Source organism: Arachis hypogaea, chromosome 10 (assembly GCF_003086295.3).
Source record: "Arachis hypogaea cultivar Tifrunner chromosome 10, arahy.Tifrunner.gnm2.J5K5, whole genome shotgun sequence".
Classification (NCBI taxonomy): domain Eukaryota; kingdom Viridiplantae; phylum Streptophyta; class Magnoliopsida; order Fabales; family Fabaceae; genus Arachis; species Arachis hypogaea.
The window spans coordinates 10,072,725-10,092,252 of NC_092045.1; the positions used below are offsets into that span (position 1 = coordinate 10,072,725).

General features: G+C 35.1%; 1 protein-coding gene and 1 pseudogene across 2 annotated transcripts; one reads left to right on the forward strand and one right to left on the reverse strand.

Moving 5' to 3' along the window:
* Positions 1–7,647: 7,647 nt before the first annotated feature.
* On the reverse strand, positions 7,648–14,151 carry LOC112715121 (uncharacterized). Of its 2 annotated transcripts, none has more exons than XM_025766877.3 (5): positions 13,726–14,151; positions 11,677–11,792; positions 8,707–11,565; positions 8,346–8,463; positions 7,648–7,925 (listed from the first exon to the last, which is right to left on the reverse strand). In XM_025766877.3, the coding sequence occupies exons 2-3, from the start codon at positions 11,699–11,701 to the stop codon at positions 8,888–8,890; spliced, it is 2,703 nt and encodes a 900-aa protein (XP_025622662.1). In that variant the 5' UTR covers positions 11,702–11,792; positions 13,726–14,151; the 3' UTR covers positions 7,648–7,925; positions 8,346–8,463; positions 8,707–8,887. The 2 variants fall into 2 exon arrangements, with proteins under 2 accessions (XP_025622662.1, XP_072060693.1); XM_072204592.1 differs by having other exon boundaries at positions 11,677–12,537; positions 13,726–14,117.
* Positions 14,152–15,801: 1,650 nt separating this feature from the next.
* On the forward strand, positions 15,802–16,904 carry LOC112717299 (mediator of RNA polymerase II transcription subunit 4-like; annotated as a pseudogene).
* The last annotated feature ends 2,624 nt before the right edge of the window (positions 16,905–19,528 follow it).

A 19,528-nucleotide genomic window follows, 5' to 3' on the forward strand; every position in this document is an offset into this window, starting at 1 on the left:
CACTCCGCTCAACAAAACCATCCAACTTCTTCTAGTTATCACAAAACCTATGAACCTCCTCCATCGGAACATCATCTTTCTCATCATCAGAAACGTCGGACAAATCCACCACGTCACCCTTTCTTTTCTTAGCAATAACTTTTCTCCTCCCCGGCCTTGGCTGATCAACCTCGCCTACACCGATCTTATCCGCCTTCGATGAAGATACTTCCTTATCCAAACCTTTGCTCTTCACCCGAGACCTCAAACTCGCTGCAGATACACCCGTGTACTTACCACCTGAAAAGCAAGAAAAACAAAAAACTGTTCAAAAAACCTCAGATATGATACAACATCCACAATTCAAAATCTTACCCAAATAATCTATAACAGCAGCCTTATTTTTCTCCCACTGCAGTAGAGCATAAACAGAAATCAACTCCTTTCGATCAACAACCTCGGTCAAAAACTCAATTATGCACTCATCTTTTGGACTTATAGTTTCAGGACCTAAAATGTTTTGAGGCTCTGAACACCACCAAGAGAGGAAATTTTTTCCCCAAATGCTCGTCCACATAGAACGGAAAGTCATCCTCGCAGCTACTCACCTTAAGGTACATTTCCTTAAAGTTCCTAAAAGACGATTTGTATAACTTGAACACACCAAACCCTGGAGAGCTGTTCAGGTTTACCCAACCACCCTTCCAAACACCCTTTGCCTAAAACAATGAGAAAAACAGCTCCATTGATGGATTTTCTTCCAAAAAATCCATAAGAATCTCAAACGCCCAAAGGAAAGCCCAACCATTGGGGTGAAGTTGTGAGGACGCACAGTTCAACTGCTTCAGAACTTTACACTCAAAATCACTGAATGGAATTCTCACCCTTAGTTCCTCCAAAACACAGCTATACATAAAAAAATGCTCAAAACCCTCCCCTCTATGAAAAACCCTATCATCAACCGCACATGGGAGCAGCTCCAATCGAAACCCCAGAATTAGCCCTAACAACCTTAGACTTATCTATCTCATTCACAGCACCAACATCCAAAAACAGAGAAACACGATCCCTTACATCATCATTCACCCAGTCGTAAGACCAGTCTACCTCCCCTTTCGTTTCTTTCTCATAACCCATTGAAAAAATAAAAGCAAAGAAGGAGAAGAGGAGAACACGATTAAGTAGAAAAAGCAAAAAAAACTAAGAGACACTCACCTCTTTTACTCATGTTTTGGTTGAAAATGCTTCAGAAAAAATAAAACAGCAAGCATGCAAACCTTCAGAATTCTTAAACTTTAATTCACACACTTTAACCCAAAATCTCGCTTCCACTTCCCATCAAATCAGTCACGTCAACCCCAATAAACCCACCTTGGAAACACACAAACTCATTAATACCTTCATTTAATTATTTCTCTATCCTAATCATGAATGCCTATAGTCTTAGTAACTGTTCAATAAAGCACCTTGACCTGGGGGCTACAAGGCAGAACCACACGCCGAACTATTCAGCAGCCGACTCATACATTATTTAAAGCTCAACCTGCTTCATTAAACATTTCCTCAGGCTAAGCTTGGGGGCTGTGATCCGGCCATTACAAATCCAACATCATAAATCGGCTTTATCATTCATAACTCGGCATTATTCACATTATTACCCAGAAACCTGGCGTTATAGTTCGACATTGCAGTCATTAATCGGTATTCAACGTCATTAATCGGCCACTTACGTTACAACTCAGCCTAACGGGCTAATTTATAAAAATGAAACGTCCAACCTAACGTTTCACTTTATTATTGCTCTTTAATACATGCAATAAAGCAGAATCATAACGGACTAATACATCTTCGCGTACAAAAGGTATGATCTCCTATCCTAAAGACACATTGAATTCTCAATACTGACTTAAGCTTCGAAGTGCCTTTGCAGGTACACTCCCCCCCCCCCCCGGTTTCTTGCTCAAAGCTCTACGCAATTGGACACCCTCTTGGAGAAAAGCTCGGATTACCACAAAGCGCAAAGGTCGACACCAAAAGTAACAACTCGACGTCGACTCCCCGAGACGGAGCTTTTCCTCCAGGTATCCATACAAGAACATTTATATTTTATTTTCTTATCTCTTTAATGTTAGAAACACAAACTGATCTATATGCCAAACCAAAACCCCATGCTAATCGATATTATATACGCTATTTCCATAACCAAGTTTTAAACCGACCAATTATATTGGTCATCTAATAATTCCTATAAAATAATTTTGCTCCTGCAAATTAGTCAAACAACTTAGTGACAATCAAAGCTATCTATGTGACCTATTAAAATTACTCCTCATTAATTATTATTAAATATAAAAAAATCTAGGGCCAGCAATTTTATCAAATTCTGGCCAGCATGTAACCAACAAAAAAAAGTAAGTCATTAGATGAAATCATATACCAATCTTACACCATTAAAAGCCTCATTGATGACTATTTGATGGTTATAAATTTCAAAAGTTGCTGGCCCCTAGCATTTCTCATTAATTATAAAGGAGACTTGCTACACATACAAGCATTTTAGTTTACAAGCTATACAAGTTGCAAGTCTAAAAAAAAAAATACGGGCACCACTCCTTTAGAATCGAGCGTCCAACGCACGCGCCTTAATCACCCGTTGCATTTTTCCATAACACGTTCATTATGTCGCACTCTTCCTCTTCTTCCTCAATCAAAACGCAAACTGTCAATATTCAAACGACATTCGAAACAAACTACGATTCTAAAGAAACGATTCCAACTCCTTGCGAAGAGTAGAAGAAATCAAGAAGAAAAGATACAAATCTCCATAAAAATCACAGAAAAAATGAAGAAACGTTATTCAAGATACTGTTTTACTGTTCTTCTAGGTTTTTTTTCTATATTGTCTCTGCCATGTGCCTCATCCTTAACAAGAAAAATATTAAAAGATTTCAAGAAGAAATATACTGTCTTCCCCCTGATATTGTGGTAAGGTGTACTTCAACGAATTTTGAGTGTATTTTTTTAATCCTTTTGGTGTATTTCTGTAATCATTTGGATGTATTTCTGCAACCGTTTGGGTATATTTCTGTAATCGTTTTGGTTTATTTCTAAAGTTCCATTATCTTCAAGACGATTTCAAAGCTTGATTTCAGAAACCATGAAAATTGAAAAAAAAACGAAGCAAAAATATAGAGAGAGAAACGCACGTAAATGACGAAGAAGAAATCAGTGATAAACACAGGTAAAACAACGAATGAAAAGGTAAAGATAGAACGCACGAAAGAGATCGAACAAATTTGGCAAGAAACTCGAAAAAAGAAACGAAATCTTTTGAAAAATAAAAGTTATATATTTGCGCGTTAATTAATTTAAATTGATTTAAAAGTCTATTAAAAAGACACGTAACATAAACAGTGTGTTTAGAAGTTTGGTTCTATTCAGGCTTATAAAGTTTATAAGCACAAAAATACTTATATATAAAAATTAATCCTTATACTTATTCAATTTTGCAATTTTAAGAACAACACATATAAGTTATTTTATCTTTTATAATATTTATATTTATCTATAGATATTTGTACGAACAAACCACCATTTACTTCTCCACATTTTTTTAATTATTATTTCTATATATCTTCTAATTAAGCAAAATTCATACCGACGACCTATAAGTCGAAACATCAACTTTTTTTCCACAACATATTTTAGAATAGCAAAACAATTACCATGCAAACAATTAAAACATGAAACATACTTCAATTATGTTTATTCAAAATACTTCAAATATTAAAAACTGTTCCCAAAATAATAAACATACTATATTTGACCAAGTTAAACTCAGGTCACAAATCTACCAAAATATTATCATCAAAATTCATCTAATATCATCTATTTAAATAGAAACAAAAAAACATATTCTCTTACATAAAACAAAAGTAACAAACATCAGGGGGGACGGTCACATTTTTACTTCCACCCTCTTGATCCTGAGCATCATCAATCAGTTGACCATTAATGACCTCGTGCTCTCTATCAAATCCAATGATAAACATTTCTAATCCATGGTTATCCCTCTCAGTCTCAAACATCTTTTCTATTATCAACTCCAGTATCTTTGTCTACAAATCCACTTTTTCTTCATTCAATTTTTTTCTTTTTTCTCTAATAGTAACATCTTTTCTGACAAGCTTTTCATTTTTTTCATCTTTCGAGTCTATCTGCTCTAAAACGACCCGGAGTTTCTTCTTTTATTCTAGATTCTCCTGCATAAGTTTCTTCATATTTTTATTGTCAAGCATGTCTCAATTTTTGAGATAGATAGCAACCCATCTTTTATAACCTATAAAGTATTGACACTTCGCTGAGTTGTGTGTCTGTGTGTTGGACACGACACTCGTCCAACACGCGTATTTGTTATGTCTAATTATATCTTAATAAAAAAACAAAAAAAATTTCTCTAGACACACTTTGACACACCTAAATATCATTATGTGTCTGCGTATCCCGTCTTATTCTTAACATATATTCTTAAAATAAATTTAGATATAATATATATTATTATTTATTAAAACAAAAAATATTTTAAATATTTGATATAATTAAAATAAAATATTAAAAATAATCAAAAAAATTAATTTATATTTTAATATCAATAAAATATTAAAATATCATTACGATCTATCTAAAAAAACTTTATATTTTATATGTATGCATGTCCCAGTGTCCTATAAAATTTTAAAATTCGCGTGTCGACGTGTCTTGTATCGTATCGTATCCTGTGTATAATATTGAGCTATACTTAATGAATTACTTTTGTAGTCTCGTTACTAACATAATAAATAACTTAATACATTATAACAAAAACTTACCTGTAAATGTTGAGCTATACCAATATCACTCACATCATGAACCAATTTCACGTCAGGATAACATTGTCCATACTCATCAGCTATTAACATAAATAGAAGGTGCTCACTCCATATAGATAAAGGAACATCATTTTTCTTATATCCATGAAATTCTTTTTGATTTTTGATAAAATTTTCTCTCTCTCCCAAACCAATCTTTTTTTTCCGCAATTTTAAAGTTGATCAGATCTACCATTTTATTCTTCTGAGTATCAATCTCCACTCTTTTTCTTTTCAAGCTAAAATTTTTCTTGCGAGCTATAGGCTGATCCTCTATTTTCTCATCTTCCAACTTCTCATTCTCATCATTCAACTATTCAAATTATTCTTCTTTTCAGCCTCTAACTCAGCCACTTTCTTCCTTAATTCATCAACAGCATTGCCATCAACCTCACATTTGTTCTTCAACTCCAACAACTTAAGATTCTCGCACTCTACCTCCTTGTTCTTCTTCCTCAAATTCTTAATGGTTTCCTTGTCCAACCCACTTTCCTTCACTTCCTTAAACAACGTCTCATAAAGCCCTTGTACCTTCTCAGCATCAATCCTAGCTAGACTCTGAATCTGAAACTTCTCTTCAAGTTGACCAACCTTGGTTTTAAGTTTTTCCTCTCTTGCTATCAAAGCCTTTTCAACTCTGTCATAATCCTCTTTTTGCCGCTTAACTCGAAGAATTTGAATGAGCTCAGGAATGCTCATCGTCTCCAAGCTTTTGTTACCGGTTGTTTGATGAGAGAATGGGGAGTGACCCAGGTTCGGTTTTTGGTTGAATTGACATGACAAGGGCAAAAGATTCGAACTTTGAAGAAAAAGGGAAGTGGGATTCGCAAAAATTATTGCCTTTTCTTTGCCTGAAGCTGAAAATATGGGAGAAATGTTAATCTGAATGAGGAACAGAGGAAGATGAAGAGAAGAAGCATTTCTTTTGTAATAGTGAATATACATTTCCGTAATTAAATGCAAGGAGGGCAGAGTTGGAACTACAATGCAAAATGAAGTAGTATAAGAAAATTGAGAAAAATTCTTAAAATAATTAGAGGAGAAGAGATTTTTAAAAAATGAATGAATTGTTGTTAAATAATAGATAATAGAACCTCTCAAAAATTGAATGAGTTTCTTTTGTTTAGAATTTAGAGTGAAGAAAAAAAAAAAGAAAAAATGGGATGGTTAATGATGATACTAAAAAAATTTATATTAAATATCTTGTTTTATTAAAATTTGTAGTTTATCACTATGTTTAACGTATAGTAATTTTTTTCTCTAGATATGTTCAATATTTGTAACTAATTTAGATTAAGCTCCTAAAATAATACATAGTTATAGAAATAGGTTATCACTATAATAAAAGGAAATGAGAGATATGAATATATAGTCTAGTGAAATTTACATTCAAAACTTTTATTCTACTTAACTTGAGAACTTGTGCTAATAAAATTACATTTTATTCTGCTGAGTGATAAGTGATAGGAATCAACTCCAAATCATATTTTCTTCTTACAGATAATCCAAAGGATTCAGCCATGTCAAGTTCTTCAGGTTTGCTATAAACTTGTATTAATCATCTGATGAGTTATTATAATCATCAATGAACCTTTCTGGATAAAACGAGTTCATCAGTTTATCAATCTTCATTATCAAGTATATAAATGAAAATACTAAAAAAGGAGTGATCTTAAGGGAACTCTATTATATGCAAGGTTTCATATTCAAAAGAATACTAATCAATGATTACTTTGACAAAACTGTAAAAGCTTGAAGAAAAAGAATCATATCAGTGTCATGACATCAATTTAATTTTTGCATGGTTTTTGAACTGAAACATACTAACCAAAATGATTGCTTTGACAACACTGTCTGATAAGGGATATTGGAGATCATTTTGCTTTTGAAGCCTTAAAAGAATATCAACAAGATCTTCCCCTCCTCCTCCTCCACCAACTGTAATTTTGTCCCTATGATCTGTCACAGTGTTCTCGAGTATCCTATCCAAATGGAGGATACAGATCAACAACAGAGAACCCTAAACTGCCTCCATGACATCCTTCATGAGTGATCATGACATCCTCCAAAAGATGGTGAGCAACATAAACAAGAAGATGAAGAAAGGGAGGATCATCGAAACGAAAACCTGAAGCTCCAACCCCATGCTAGTGATCATGATTATCAGAAGATGCAAAAGATTAGATGAAGAGTGGTTGTGTGGAACTCACACTCTATCTAATAATATGGTATATATCAACTTGGTACGCCAAATAAATAACTACAAATAACCCGAACACGAGATTCGAACCTCTGCCATTTGTTTAAGCAAATTAGTGAGTTAATCACTAAACCAATTCGACTGATTAAAATTTAGTTGGTTGTCGTCAAGTATGGAATAATATTCAAACACGAGTTGGTTTTCCTTTGACTAATTATATAATGTGAGAACATATTACTTCGTTTTCCAACTAAAATGTAAGCGCTACTTGTCAGATTAAGATAGAACTGCATGACTTTGTGTTTTCGTGTCGTGATCATGGTATATTTCCTGTTTTTGCTATTATAAAATTTCTTTATGATGCTTTTCCAATTTTAAGTTTCTAACTTGTTTTAAACCAAAGTTGAATCAAGTCTAGAAATGACATAAGTGTAAAGCATCTTGTGCACTTAAAAAAAATGCTGGTAAATCTGTAAAAGATAATCAATTCCGAATTTGACATGGTGAATTATTGAAATTACAACAAAAGAGATAAAGTAAACACCTAATTGGTTTTAAGAATTTTAGATTAAATACTTTTAAATAAATTTTTATTATTCTCCATCAGATAAATTGGACATCTATCACTTCAAAAAAAATTAAAAAAGTAATATACATATTGAATAAATAAATTCAATTCCAATTACATGCGTTTGCATTGTGTTGCAACAATAAAGTTAAGAATGTACATAACATTGTGCCAAAAACATTGATCCTCCTCCATTTACGCTCATCATTGGAGGCCAGTGATGGAACCTAGGTGACATTGTTGAAAATTGGTCCATTGTTCATCCTTCCAACTAAGTAATGGAGTTCAACATTTGATTATAAGTGTACATATAAAATTAAGTTTGGATTCCATGTATTAAATCGTGAAGGATATATATTATCTATCTATAGAATAAGGAAAATGTTCTGCTCAAATTTCAGTATTGAGTTGAGCATTTTCTGCAAAGCGCTGCTTAAAATCATATAATAAGGAAATGATAGTACAAAGACAGAAAGCTATTAACACTTGTAACCAAAGCACTTCAAATATTTGATATTTCCTTTGCTTATTAACAACAGGATGCCAATAAATCATTAAATTACAATACCATGTAAATGTTATAACTCTTATACTTTCAATTATTTTTCAAAGAAATTAGGAGTGTACAAAAATGAATGATGTTATAACTCTTGCCAAATAAGAAACAAAATTGGCATTTACTTAGAATTACCTGAGTATAGAAAGAACTCGAAGAATGAAGACACTGCATTGACAGTAAATCTTGTGTACATATTCTTCAAGAATGGAAAAAGTACAACGAAGGTGTAACTTGATTGGGTACTTGTTCCCTGCAATAAGTTTACAAACACATTATCACATTAACAATACCTTTTGAATCAATCACTTCAAAATAAAACATTATTATGGATAAAGCAACAACAACAAAAATATATTGCACACAGGACAAAACATAATAGAAAAAAAAATCCAGTGTATTCCTTCTCAGAAAATAACCATCAGGCATAACAATAAATTATAGCACAATACTTCAAAAAATAGTATGCATAACTACTTTAATTTGTAAGGATTACCTTAGGGCTAAGACCATTAAGCCATTAACATTATCCAGAGAAGTGGTGACATTAGAAGTCTTTAAATATCTCACAAATTGCCTGAGCAGTCAATGTGAAGGGCGATAAAGTGCAAACAATCTTTATATGGAAAACGGCTTTCAATACCAATACCAGTACAACACACATATATAACTTAATCTCAAGAGAATCTTGTGGCATGTTGGGACTTTGCCATTTCCCTTAAGACAGCTCCAACGATTGCGGCTTGCTCAAGGCAGTCAGCCTTATGCAGTGCATCTAAAAGGATAACGCATGTTTTGCTATAAATACGACAACCTTTCGTGCGAGTTTCCTCGAAAAGTGTATATGCATCCATTGCTTTATTGACACTGCTTAATCCTTCAATCATAGAATTATAACAAGCTGAATCAGGCCTACCCCCGCTTGCCTTAAATCTCTCAAAGAGACCTTTTGCTTCTTGAACATTTCCAACCCTTGCAAGTCCCGTAATCATGGTTGTGTATGTGATAGTATTAGGTTTTAGCCCTTTCTTCTGCATCTCTTGCCAGAACACAAAAGCCTTGTTAAATTTTCTAACCTTGCAAAGACCATTTATCATAATGCTATAAGTTATTTCATTTGGAGGACATTTCAAACTTTTCATATTCTGGAAGCAGACAAGAGCTTCATCGATTTCCTCAGCTTTCACCAATGCATCAAGTAAGCAATTCCATGTGAATGTGTTTGCAGTTAGACCCTTCTGCATCAACTCCTCCAAAATTAAATATGCCTCATCAATCCTTCCCACCTTCCCAAACCCATCAATGAGACTACTATAGATCACTACATTCAAGTCAACACCTTTGGATTTTACTTCTTCAAATAACATATATGCTTCATCGAGCCTGTCGATTTTAGAAAGTCCATCAATGACAGATCCATAAGTGACAACAGTAGGTTGCAGGCCCTTTGTCTTCATTTCGTCCAGAAGTTGGTAAGCCTTATTGACCTTACCAGACTTGCAAAACCCATCAATAACAGCATTGTAAGCACGGGTGTCCAAATGTAGTCCTTGCTCCTTCATCTCATAAAACAACTTGTATGTTTCTTTTGCAAAGCCTGCTTTCACAAGACCATGAATTAAAATTGAGTAGCTCCGAACATCAGGAATTAACCCTTGAGCCTTTATTTCTTCAAACAAATCCCTTCCTCTATCAATTTCACCTGCTTTAAAAACACAATCCATGTAAATATTAAGGAGCGTTAGATCAGGAGAACAACCCCTATGCATCATCTCCTTGTAAATTTTGTGACCATCCTCCTTCCTACCACACTTGAAGAAATTCCTAATAAGAGATGTATACACTACTGCATTTGGACTTTGATCGGAATCTAACATCTTCTCATAAAGCATGTAGGCATCATCTACCCTGCCATGTCTACCCAAACCCTCAATAAGAGAACAAAATGTAACTGCATCAGGGGTGCAAAGTTTATGATCCAATCCTAAAAATATGGAGCAAGCATCATCAAGTCTTTGAGCTTTACATAGTCTATCAATCATTATATTTACAGTCATGATATTAGGGAACAAACCAGCCTCTTTCATGGCTTCCTGAACCTTCAGTGCGGGTTCGAGCTGTCCTGCCTTACAAAGCATGTCAATCAAGATATTGTAGGTTGCAAGATTTGGTGCCGCATCTTTTTTCATTTCTTCATAGATCCTCAATGCTTCAGCTACTTTACCCTTTTTACCCAGGCAAGTCAGAAGGCAATTATAAGCAACTACACTAGGTATGCATCCCTTTCTTTTTTGTCTCTCGAGTAAATCATATGCTTCATCAAATTTTCCAACTGAACCATAACCCATAATCATGGTATTATAAGCATAAACACACGGGACACTTCTGTTTTGATCCAATTCTTCAAACAACTCAACAGCTTCATCCAGCCTCTCAGCCTTGCAAAGAACACCTATCATGCTAGTATAGGTCACATCATCAGGAACCAACCCTTGTGCTTTCAATTCATGAAAGAATTTCCAGGCCATATCCACTGTGCCGACTTTGCCAAAACTATCTATGCAAACATTGTAGAGAACAAGGTCAGCATGAAACGAATTACTCTTCATTTCGTCCAGCAAGGAAAGGGCAGCATCAACACGACCCTCCCTTGCAAACGCACGAACAAGCGTAGTAAACAAGTGTATATTTACTTCATAGCCTAGTTCCTGCATTTGATGAAAGAGAGTAAGCATGGAATCACATTCATGAACTGAAGAGAGCGCACCAATCAATGTAGTATAAGCTGAAAAAGCAGGGCGAAACATGTACTTCCTCATACTCTCAATAATCCCAAAAGCTTCCCTCAACTTATTTGACTTGACAAAACTACCAACCAATTCAATACAAGTATTGTTATCTGGTCCAAACCCTGCCACACACATTTCTTCAAGAACCTGCTCCAAGTACACCAAGTTTCTAGTCCTAGCCATAACCACTAGAAGTGCATTGTAGGCCTCACGACCATGAGCTTCTTCAGTTTTCCGCTCCACCCATCGAAAAAAATGCAACGCCTTATTCACATCCTTCAACCTCCTTATCACTCCAACAACAAGTTCTGGTTGAAGCATTTCATCATACATCTTGAGGGCATCCTCAACGGCAGGTCCCCACATGCTAGTTTCCAATACCCCACACACATCAAACACTGCCTTATGGATACCTTCCACTTTTGTTGCATTCTCTTCCACAAAGGGAACAGCTTTACCGTTCATCTCAGGAGAAGGAGGAAATCCATTTGACCACTGTGAAGAGAACCTCTTAGATAAGGGCTCAATCTTTTTTCGGCATCTCAGAAAAAATCGAAGTTTTAGAACTGCAACCCCACAAAAAAGGGAAAGAAAACATCAAACTAGAAGACTTCAATTTAACTATGAAACTGTAAAAAGCATATTTATGATGATAAGGACAATGAAAAAAAAAGGACCTTGGCTTCTTGAGAGAATTTTCATTCGTGCAGCCTTCGTTAGTGAATGGTTCAAGTAATGAAGAACTCGACGATCACCGAGAAGATGAAAAGAAAGAGTAAAGAGAAGTGCAACTCTGCAAAGAGAAGCTCAGAATAAGAAAAAACAAATTTAGCTAGAAATTTCAAATGGCTTCCCAACTGAAAGCATTTTTGTTTTTTCCTTCTAGGAGTACACTTTATGGTTAATTAATTTAATGTGTTTCTAATAATTGTGAGTAGCCTTTTGAAATATTCATATATTAACATTTAAAATAAGTTGTTAATATAGAATTATTGGTAACCGTGGAAACTGATAATTAATTAATAAATCATAAAATGATATTATTTTAAATTCAACTTTTTTTAGCTGGATTAAGTTTAAGTTTTATCATTTTGTTATTTTACTATTGTAATTATCTTTAGTTAGAACTGTAATTGATATATCCATCGTTGTCAGAATCAATCTGGTAATTGAACCGTTCAGACTATTGGATCATTAAGTCTCTGGTTCAACCGGTGAGTCATCGATTGAACTTGTTGATCCGGTCTTATTTAAATAAAAATATAAAATAGTCAAAATTTAAAATTAAAATTTGAAATACATGCCTTCACTAACATTTGAACAACAATCAAGTCTCAAATTCTAAAAATAACTAATACGAAAATAGACATAAAATTAATCAGAACTGCTACAATAATATCTTAATTTGACACAATGAGAATAATATTCTATGAACTATGTCCAAGGATTAATTTCAAAGTCTAAGTATTTATCTTCATCTGATGTTCTTGGGATGATGGGGTTTTTCTACGTTAACTTCCTCATGGCTTCATAGCCATCTGAAACATACATCCACAAAAATCACTTACATAAACAGTTTAAAACCTGGATTCAACACAACACAACCTTCCAAACACACACAAGTCAGCACACAAATACGTAACCACAATGCAGGAAATCATGACAATCATCACACATCTCTTTAACCATACTGAAGCAACCTAACCACCATATTACCCACCACTTCCTAAACACAAACAACCTTAACCAAGCCCACCACCATAATCAACAAACATGAAGAACAAATTCAACAATAATCAGCAAATCAGAAAGACAGAAACCTTATAATAAAACATGAAGAACAAAACAATAATCAACTAAACAGTAAAATAAACAGAACAATAATCAACTAAACAAATTAGTAAAAAACCAAGTAATAATTTAGATCAAATCAGTAAACACATCAACTGAACAAATCAGAAAAAAAACTGATTAGTCCATTTATGTTGCACCAACTGCACAACCCCTCCAGTTCCTTTTCCAACCACTTTGATTGTGTCTATATCTGCCAAACTTAGCTGGTAGTCTATCGGCATGATCGGGTTTAGAGGTGGCTGATAATATGACATATTACGGCCATATATTAACAGAGTGGGAGAAATCAGCCAGCATATGTATTGTGCCAAAAATATGAAAAGACAACAAAAGTGCAGGAATCCAATCTTTAAACCATGCCCTCATTATATTAAAAAGCATAATTTTGGGAGTTAGATTTCATTATAACTACATATGTGGAGTTTAACATGAACAAGTTTGAACTGAGACACTCAAAAAGTTTAAATGGAATTGAAATGAAGGTCAAGAACAAGTTTATTTCGTGCTCGTGAATTGAGTGACTTCAGCTGAGCAAAACGCATAATTTTATTTTAATAAGCTTGCAGCTTGAGTCTCCATTTAAAGACAAAGCAATCATGAGGAGAAATTATAACAGAAATTAAATTATGTAACAATATCTGCTTCAGTTCAAAACAGTAGCAAAAGCTAAGAAATATGCTCCATTTGGGTTTGGAAGCATCAACACCCACACCTAATCAGAGTTCTAATAATAAAAAATCAACACCCACACCCTTAATCAGAATTTTAATAACCAAAATCAACACCCACATCCCTAAATTCACAAATTCTGATAATCAAAATCCCTATTCCCTAATCAGAATATTAATTAAACAATAAAATTAATTATTTACCTGAGAAGAAGACCGGAGAAGAGAGCGGAGCAGAGGGAGCGGGACTAGCAGAGCAGAGCAGTGGCGGGGCAGTAATAGAGAAGAAGAAGACGACCGGGCCAAGCAGAGAACCGTCAGTGGTCACCGAGAAGCAGGGCAGCACCGTAGGTCGTCAGTCGAACGACGAGCTTCGCCGGTGACTGGTGTGAGACACGGATGGCTGAGAAGACGAGGAGGGGAGGAGGGTGCGACTGCGTGGTGCGTGCTGGGAGTGCGTCGTGCGTGCTGGGAGTGGGAGAGAAGACGAGGTCAGGGGGTCAGCGTGGGGAGTGGGGACTGCCGGTCTAGGGAGTGGGGACTGGGGGAGTGAAGCTGAATGGCTGAGGGAGGCAGGAACTTGAGTGACTGATTTGGTGCTATTAAATTTTAATAAAAAATAAAAGTATTGGAAAAAATATATATTTTTTATATAATAAATTAATAAAAAAATATTTTATTTTATTTTATCCAAATATAATTAATAAACAAAAGAATTTTTTTTATATAAGATATCCAAACATAAAATTATTTTTATTTTTGTAAAAGATCTTTTTCAAAAATAGTGCCCAAACAAATTCTGAGGTCTGCATTGTATAATTCGTGTAGCTATAACCGCAATTTTAAAAGAGATGTCACTCAAAAAATGCAATATAATTATTTATTGGGTAATTCTGGAACATTTAAGTGCTTCACAAAAAGCCAATGTTAAATATGAAACAAAAGTATGCAAAGCAATTTATCTTTGTACCCGAAATTCAAATTCAAGAACTTATTACATATACTAAAATAGAAGTTTCTGAATTCCGACTTCAATTTGAAAATTAGTTTTCGATGAAGCAAACTTTATGCATATACTTTTTTTATTATAAACAATTTTGAAAAAAGAATGAGAAAATTTAAGAAATAGTTATAGTCGAATTCTAGAGTAGAATCGTTACTGTAGAGTTGAGTATGTTAATATAAGTAGTAAAGTTTGTAAATATCTATATGTAATATAAAAAAGTAGTTGTACTCTTTATAATGTATTAAACTAAACTTACGACTAAGTAGATGTTTTTTTTTATGATATCGTAGATCTGACCTCTATTTAAGGATTTGTTGCTGGCCAATGAGTTACTGCATACACAAGACAGGTTTTGAATTTCCAATACTTACTTAAGCAAACGAGTAAACTAACCACTCAACAAATCCAAGTTGTTTATGAACAAATACATGTTATTAATATGCTTTTCTATATTTATATGCTACATATTTTGATTGCCTAACTTATATCTATTCCTTTATATCTAGTTAATACACGATTTCAATAAGCGATACAGGCTCATATCTGTATGCTTATTATATCTAGCCTAGAGTCCCTAAGTTAAGCCAAATAGTAGCACCTGACTACTAATATTGATCATGACATGCTAGGAGTTGGATCGTTATATTTTTTACCGCCACCATATAATCTCGTTCTGAAATCTAGATTTGCCATTGCCACCCCGGCATTCTGGATCTGTCTCTGTTGTGCCAACATTCTGGATCTGCTAGTTGTCACCGTCGTCGCTTTCCGATTTGCTCCATTTTTTAAAGAAGCGACGAGTGAGGAGGAGGGAGATTTACATAGCGTATGGAAGGGAGACAAAAACTGAAAGAAGAAACTGGAGACAAAAAATGAAAGACAGAGACTAAATTAAGTTTTTGTATTGTGTTTCGTGTAAAGTGTATAAAATTGAGTTATATCTTAGTATCTTGTTTGGATTAACATAAAAGATATCATTTAAAAAAATATCATTTAGAAAAAGATTTTTTTCGAGAATGGCACCTAAACAAACCTTGAGGGTTGCGTTATTGCGTGTACACCCTTGTCCTAGCCCTAATTGTGTAATGTATATAATGATCGGGTTAGGTTCGGGTGACACGAGTTATGGCCCAGTCCCGGTTTCACTCTCTTTCCAGATTTCATTTTTTTCTCCCTAGGTCAACTCCGGGTCATTTCGAGTTCGAGTCTTCATCGTCTGAAATGCTTCGAGCCTGGGCCAAATCAGCCATGTGAACCCCTAATTTTTGTACAAAATGCTTCAGCACCAAATTGTGCAATCCCCTGCTAGGCTAGGCCTCACAAACCCGAATTCCCCATCCATTCCGAATCATACTCCTCCAAAGCTCCCTCCCTCACATGGTCATTATCACCAGCCCCACCTAGACTGCCATGTAGCTGGCCCTTCTGTAGCTCTGCTCTCTCTTCTCCCACCTCTCCCTCGAGCACAAGCACTTCTTCAACAAATGGCTTTCTTAGCTTCTAAGCTCTTTGAAGTTTCACCCAACAGGTCACTTTATCCATCCCCACCTTCCTTTCTACCCAAGGCCAAGCTCGTTCATCTACCCCCACATGATTCTTCTTCCACAACCAAAGAATTTATTTCACAATTCACTATTCTTCAAACTCAGAGCTTTAAAGCTGTCGCTGAACTCCAAGAGATTCTTAATCTACAAGATGCTAAGCAGAAGATTGATTAGGAAATTCGCTCAAAAGATTCAGCACTTCTTACATTTGCTAACAAACTCAAAGATGCTGAGCGGTGTCTCGACATTCTTGTTAATGATTACTTTGATTATTGATGCAGCACCAAGAGGTTGAAATCAGGAGATGACAGTAAAGATGATTCTTTGACATCCTCAACTGTCTCATCCCAGCTGAAGCTATTAGATATATTATCATATGCTCACCGGATGAGTTATACAACCTTTGCGTCGCCATAATTTGGAGCTGGGCAAGCTCCTTTGCGTGGTCCACTGCCACCTGTGCCACAAGAGGAGCAAATGAGGGCTTCATAGTTATATAAATTTGCTGACCTTGATGTTGGATTACCTAAAGTTGTTGAAACAAAAGAGAAAACAATTGAGGCCATTATTGAGCCTCCACCTCCATAGCAAGTGGATGCCAATTTGTCTGCAATTCAAGTGTTGCTTCCACCAAATTTTATATTTCCACCTGGCTGGAAGCCTGGAATGCCTATGCAATTGCCTATTGATCTTCCACTTCCCCAACTTGGGTGAAAACCTGGGGATCCTGTGCCATTCCACCCATGGACTCACTTCTTGCACCAAGGTTTGAGCAGCAACAAGTACCCCATCACATTTCTCAGCCTAAGCAACCTGAAGTCATTCAAGTATAGCGATTACAACAGTGATGAAGCCAGCTCTGATGATGAAGATTGAGACAACGATGAAACTCATTAGCTCAAAGTGACAATTGTACAGGTAAAAATCTGTTATTTTTTGTAGGGTTAGTGCCTTATATTTGTCCTTGAATTATAGTCTTTACTAAAATAAGCCCCAAAACTTGCACCCTAGTATATTTTAGTCTTGTGCTCTTTAAAATGTGTCTTATAATATTGATATAATATAGAATAACAGTTTAGCCAACTAGGCTTCAAAGTTTGGCCATACTTTCCTCCATCACCTTTCCCGGCTTCCATTTCTAGCCTTCCTCTGCACATCAAGAGTAAGACCATCCCCAATTAGTTTGCATGTTCGCCATGGTTTAACTGATTGTCACGGTTGCAAAACAAGCGTTAATTTAACCAGCACCTATTTTAAAGAGGTGGCCATTGCTACAGCAACCCCATCTTCTGTTTAAACATTTCTAGCATTTGAAAGTGCTATTCCCATTTCGTTCCTTTTAGGTCTTTGTAGTCACTTTCTTCGTTTCTTCCTCTTTCCCTGATCTTTGTCTAGTAATGTAGAAGCATGGACAACTAATCATTTAGAGAAGGATATAAACCCAGATTGGAAAGTTAAATATTGGTTGGTTGATATTATAACATTCACTTTAAAACTGATTAGTGTAAGTTGTCATTATACCTCATACAGCCATAGTTTAAAGCCATGGCAAAAGAAATGCTGCTTCCATCTTTTACACCATGCAATAACGGGTTTGGTTTTTTTTTTATATATAAAAAGATATATTACAAAACAGACACCACTAAATTACAAAATGCAAATTTTATTTTCTGTCATTTCCTTTTTTTTCTTCGTTTGGTGTTCTGTATTTTGGTTCAGATGACTCATGGTACTGTTTCTGCTGCAAGCTTTATAAAGTAGAAAGCATCTTAGTATATGCTTCTTTTGAGGTTTTTCATGAATATCACGAGTACTATGAAAAATGTAAGGAATATAACAACGGGTGCCCATGGTTGATTCGGATCAATTTCTGCCAGTGCAGAGGTATTTGGGAGGTAAAATGGTACAATAGACCTCATAGTTGTCTGGCCACCTCGATATCGAGCGATCACAAGAGGCTTGATTACCAGGTAATCTCAGTGTTCATACTATCTATGATTAGAGCGGATGCTTCCATGTCGATCAAGGTACTGATGAATGCGACAAAGGCACATTTCGGTTTCAGACCGACTTACAGGAGGGTTTGGTTGGCTAAGTAGAAGGTCGTCGCTCAGATTTACAGAGATCATGAGTCATATAATAAGTTACCGCGGTGGATTCTAGGTGCGTAGATGATGATGCCTGGTACTGTTGCAGTATTTAGGACCAGTCCTGTGCGAATGGAGGGGTAGTCCGATGATTTGCATGCTTATTTTCACCGTCTATTTTGGACATTCCTACCGTGCACGAGGCATCTTCCCCAACCACCACCACCTCCATCCTCCATCTCAATGTTCAATGCAGCTCGTGGTCTGTAACACCCTATTATCCTAAACCTTACCTCTAGCCATAAAGCAAAAGATAACAAGATGTCACGATAGTTCTAAAGCTCATACAATAGTAAATATAGAAAGGAATATTAATACTAGAAGAGCGATGAAAAAATATAGCTCAAAGACATAGAAAACAGATATATAGAATTGCAAATCATCACACACGATAACTAAAACGTAAGGTACAAGAACGAACATAATACGACTAGGAGTCAAGACATATATATATATATATATATATATATATATATATATATATATATATATATATATATATATATATATATATATATATATATATATATATATATATATATAGACTAGTCACAACATTTGGAGTCTAGGCCAGCTAGTTAATACAGAATATAACAAAGTGTTTGATATAAAACAACAACATACTAACTCTCATATTAAGCCTTTAAGGCATCAAAGTTTTAAATATACAAAAGTAAGAGTAGCTACAATATATAAACCAAAATACATGGATCACAAAATCTCCTCCACTCTGTTATCATCCTGCAACTAACCGAAGTGGGTTACGACCTGTATCTAAAAAATAACATATGATATGAGAACGGGATGTTCTCAGCATGGTAACAGTTCCCAATATGTAAGATATAAGGTTCCGGAACGCCAAAGACAATCCTAGAACTTCAAATCAAACTTAATATCCAAACTTAAAGCAATGCTAAATTTAAAATCATAACTTAAAACCATAATGAACCAGGGGTAATCTAACTTAGAAAATTTATAACTAAACCAACACGGCTATCCTACAGCCTTCACCAGTCTAACCTCTACGCGATCTTATCGTTACTGCCTACCGAACCTCCTCAACCCCAGTGCCAAACACAAATAGATACAAACAAGTAATACGCAGGTAATATGACATATACAGCAAGGAATACAGGAAGCATATATAAACATGTTATACAATTAGGCAAATTAATGCAAGTAGGCAAAACAAGCAATCATATAAAAAATGCACATGATGAATGTCTGTCCTATTGGCTGTTATATCAGATTGTCGGTTAAACTGTCAACCCGACACATTCCCATGAAAATGTCACTTTCGCTTACGTTTA